Source organism: Solanum verrucosum, unplaced genomic scaffold, assembly GCF_900185275.1.
Source record: "Solanum verrucosum unplaced genomic scaffold, falcon-dt-bn FXZP01000094.1, whole genome shotgun sequence".
In the NCBI taxonomy this organism is placed as follows: Eukaryota; Viridiplantae; Streptophyta; class Magnoliopsida; order Solanales; family Solanaceae; genus Solanum; species Solanum verrucosum.
In genome coordinates this window covers 2693042-2696652 of record NW_026019970.1, presented here as the reverse complement: position 1 = coordinate 2696652, position 3611 = coordinate 2693042, and the positions used below count along the sequence as shown (strand labels likewise).

The following is a 3611-nucleotide window of genomic DNA, read 5'->3' as shown; positions in this document are numbered from 1 at the left end:
ACTCAATGGTAAGGAAGAGGCTCTGGAAATAATTTTCACACTAATGTTGTTGGCTCGAACTCACTATCAACAAAAAAAAATCAATTTTTTAAAATAACGAAGTATGTTTTACAATATTTTTCTCTTCTGTCCTAAAATTTAGAATCCCCAAACTCTTAATTTTTGTTATGCCAGTTGAGAGGTAAAACATTTTCTAAAAAAGGCAACTCCGTACTAACCTCGGATTAAGGATATAAAAGTGCTTACCACTCCAGTACAATTTTCGTTGATAGATTATGTTATATTTGTCCTTATATAACTACTATAATGTGAAATTCACCTAATCCTTGCTAGAGCTCCAATAAATTTGAATTATAACAAGTATGAGACAACAGAAGCAGAGTCTCTCCCTGTGTCTGATTAGTATTATTGACCCCACTAGTCTGCTTTAATAATTTCATCCAAAATCTTGCCATATGATATGGCCCCAGGAAAACTCCAGAGTTCAGTCCACATCCACTCTTTCCTGCCCCAAAGTTTTCTTCTTTTACACTTCCCAAAAAAGCATGCCTGACCATAAAACTGAAATTTTTTCAACAAAAAAGAACACATCACACCAACTCAATTCCTTTTCAAATCTAGACATTTTGCTCTCTAAAGTCTTTACCAACTGACCCACATCTGCAAAAACACACTACACCTCAACAAAATTTCAAAAAAGCCACTGACCCTTAACAACACAACATTTTATAAAAACTTCCACAAATCAAGTGGAGTGGTAATCCATATATTAGCAAAGTTAATTAATGCTTTTTCACTTCATATTAGTTTAGTAGTACTAATAAGCAATATAATACCACCATTTATACATTCATATCATTCATACAAGGGCACTATCACATAACCATATTACTACTAACTTGCCCAAACATTCATCAACAAAATGTAAAAACAAGGTACTCCTAGATAAAGCGAGTTAAAAAAAAACCATAGATTTGCTTCATTTTAGGCTGAAATAGTTGCAGATTTGCGGACGATGTATCGATAGGCTGCAACTTTTCTCTTTCGAGAGGCAGTGTTGTCTACAGAAAGCACCATTTTTCCAGCTTCTTTTGAAGTGAATGAATTGTGAATTGCCTCTTCATTGGCTGCAATTTTCCTTGGCTTCTCCACAGCAATGGTGTAACTGCCTTCACCATTTGGTACAAATTCTGCACTGTACTCCAAGTCCCATCCTCCTACTACTATATCCCATGTTATTGTTGCACCACCCTGTTTCAAATATTCAAAACCACTCAATAACATCCTCAAATACCTTAACCAAACATATCAACAACACAACACCATTTCCCTTTTAGTCCATTGAGAACAACAACAAAATAATATACTCAGTGGAGTCTGGGGAGGGTGGTGTGTATGCAATCGTGCCCCTATCATTCGAACATAGAAAGACTATTTTTCATAGACCGTCAGCTCAAGTGAGAAAATGATACATTTCTGTATTACCCTTAAAAATTCCCTATTAAGGCCACAAAAATGTCATTTACATTTTCAAGACAATTAAGGTTTTATTTGTACTTTTGATATATAGTAAAAAAACTTGCTTTGTTTCTTGAACTCTTCTTTGATCCTTGTTTAATCACACGAGCATAGTGTGAAAGCATGGTCAAGGACATTAAGACAGGCATAATGTAACATCATTAAAAATGACCCCATGTGGGATCTACTTTAATTAGAAGGTTAAATTATTGAGTATCCTATGTACAGCTAGAGTAGTGAAGCTGTAATTTCAAAATTTGACACAAATAATAATTGAATCTGTTATTCAAAATAAACCAAAAGTAGGAAAAGAATGAGAAAAGCAATAATGCACCTCAATGCCTTCAATTTGAATATTGACTTTCTCTCCTCCTTTGACAGTAAACTCAGAAGCAGGTTTTGGGGGGCCATTTTGTAAATCAGTAGGTCTACTCAATCCACCATACTGAACAGGTATATCCTCAGGCCTTATGAATCTGATCACAACAAATGTTTTGAAATTTTAGAATAATCAAATCTCAAACTATTAAGAAAATCAAGAAACAAACAAAATAGAAGCATTTCAAAGATAATTATACTAATACAGACAGCAAAAAAGACAAAAAAAAAATAAAAAAAATTATATCTCTAAACCAACAATTAATTAGTACTATAATGCAATAAAAATACCCACTTGTATAATGTCTCAGCAACATTTCCCTCCTTGGCTATCACAAACTTGCTCTTGGTTCTTTGAGTCAGAAATGGACTAAACATTGAATACAACACACTGAAGTACCATGGCACATTGATAAATATCTAAAATAAAATAAAAAGTTAAAAGACAATTTATGGAGGAAAAAAGATGAGATTTTTACTTAAAATGAAAAGAAAAGATTCACCTTACGAGCAACCATTTCAGGGTAATTGTCTTGAAAAAGAGATAAAATCTGATTTGAAGCAACCCTTAGTTCTCTCTTAGGCATATCTTTGAGATCAGTTACCTGCAAAGGCGAAGCTACGATTTCAACTTTATGGATTTTAAATTTTATAATGAGAATTTTAAGTGGAACCCACATACGGGCTACTAGCTCCGCCCCTGATTACCTGAATAATGGAATTAATTCCACCAGGCTTGAAATGCAGCTGTTCAATTCCTCTTTCAAGAACTTGAACTCTCCATCTCAAGAATTTTTTCAATTTTTCTTCATCTCCAAAGATTCTTTCATACATTTCTTTATCTTTAAAAACCCCATAAGCATTGTAACAAACAGGGTGTCCATCTCTATCATAACCATTCATATAAGCAACAACTCCTTCAAGTTCTTTAAATCCTGAAAAATCTCCTTCCAAAATGGTGTCAGCACCAAACTCTTTCCTCCAAGAAAGACACTTTTCCAACATATGAAGTGAATCTGAAACTTTAAAATCCCTTGCTCTGAGGAATTTCAAGAGAATGACATCAGCCTTTTCATCTCCACCTAAAAGTGGAATACCCCACATGGAACAACAAGAAGAAGAAGCAGCAGCTTGAAGCTTGTCTTTCAATTCTTGTAATGCTTTCTTCTCAGAGGGTTTAAGGTGGGAAGTGAAGTAAGAGTCTTCTTTAAAAGATGGGGTGCGTAAAGTAGTTGCTTCCATTAGAGAAGTGACAAAGCTTTTCTTCAAAGATTGTGGCTTTGGTGAAGATTGTGGAGCTGATTCTTGGGATTTTAGAGCTTTCTGAACAGAAATGGGGGAGGAAGAATCCATTTTTTTTTTAAGAGAAGTGTTTTTGATGTGTGCTTAGTGAGGGACAAGAGAAGAGATATGGGGAAAGAAAGGGACTTGGAAAACAGAGCAAAGATGAAAGAAGAAGTTTGAGTGGAAATGTTTCAATTTGGGGCTATAATTTATTACTTCTTCTGTAGCCGCGGTTCACTTTCAAAGTTTTCAAATGTGAATCCTGCATTTTTCAAGACTTTTCTTTTACTCCTACTCTTCAAATATAGATATTACAATCAATTTTAATTCAATTCTCAGTTTTATATTTCAAAAAAAAAATATTCTCAATATTATATTATTATTTTTATTTTCTTATCTCGTACAATAATTCTTTACTTCTTTTCCAAATA

General features: G+C 33.8%; 1 protein-coding gene across 1 annotated transcript; it reads right to left on the bottom strand.

Annotated features, from left to right (window-relative positions):
* Positions 1-785: 785 nt before the first annotated feature.
* Positions 786-3337, bottom strand: LOC125817029 (patellin-6). The gene is made up of 5 exons (XM_049496617.1): positions 2605-3337; positions 2400-2501; positions 2192-2316; positions 1853-1994; positions 786-1251 (listed from the first exon to the last, which is right to left on the bottom strand). The coding sequence occupies exons 1-5, from the start codon at positions 3247-3249 to the stop codon at positions 985-987; spliced, it is 1281 nt and encodes a 426-aa protein (XP_049352574.1). The 5' UTR covers positions 3250-3337; the 3' UTR covers positions 786-984.
* Positions 3338-3611: the final 274 nt, after the last annotated feature.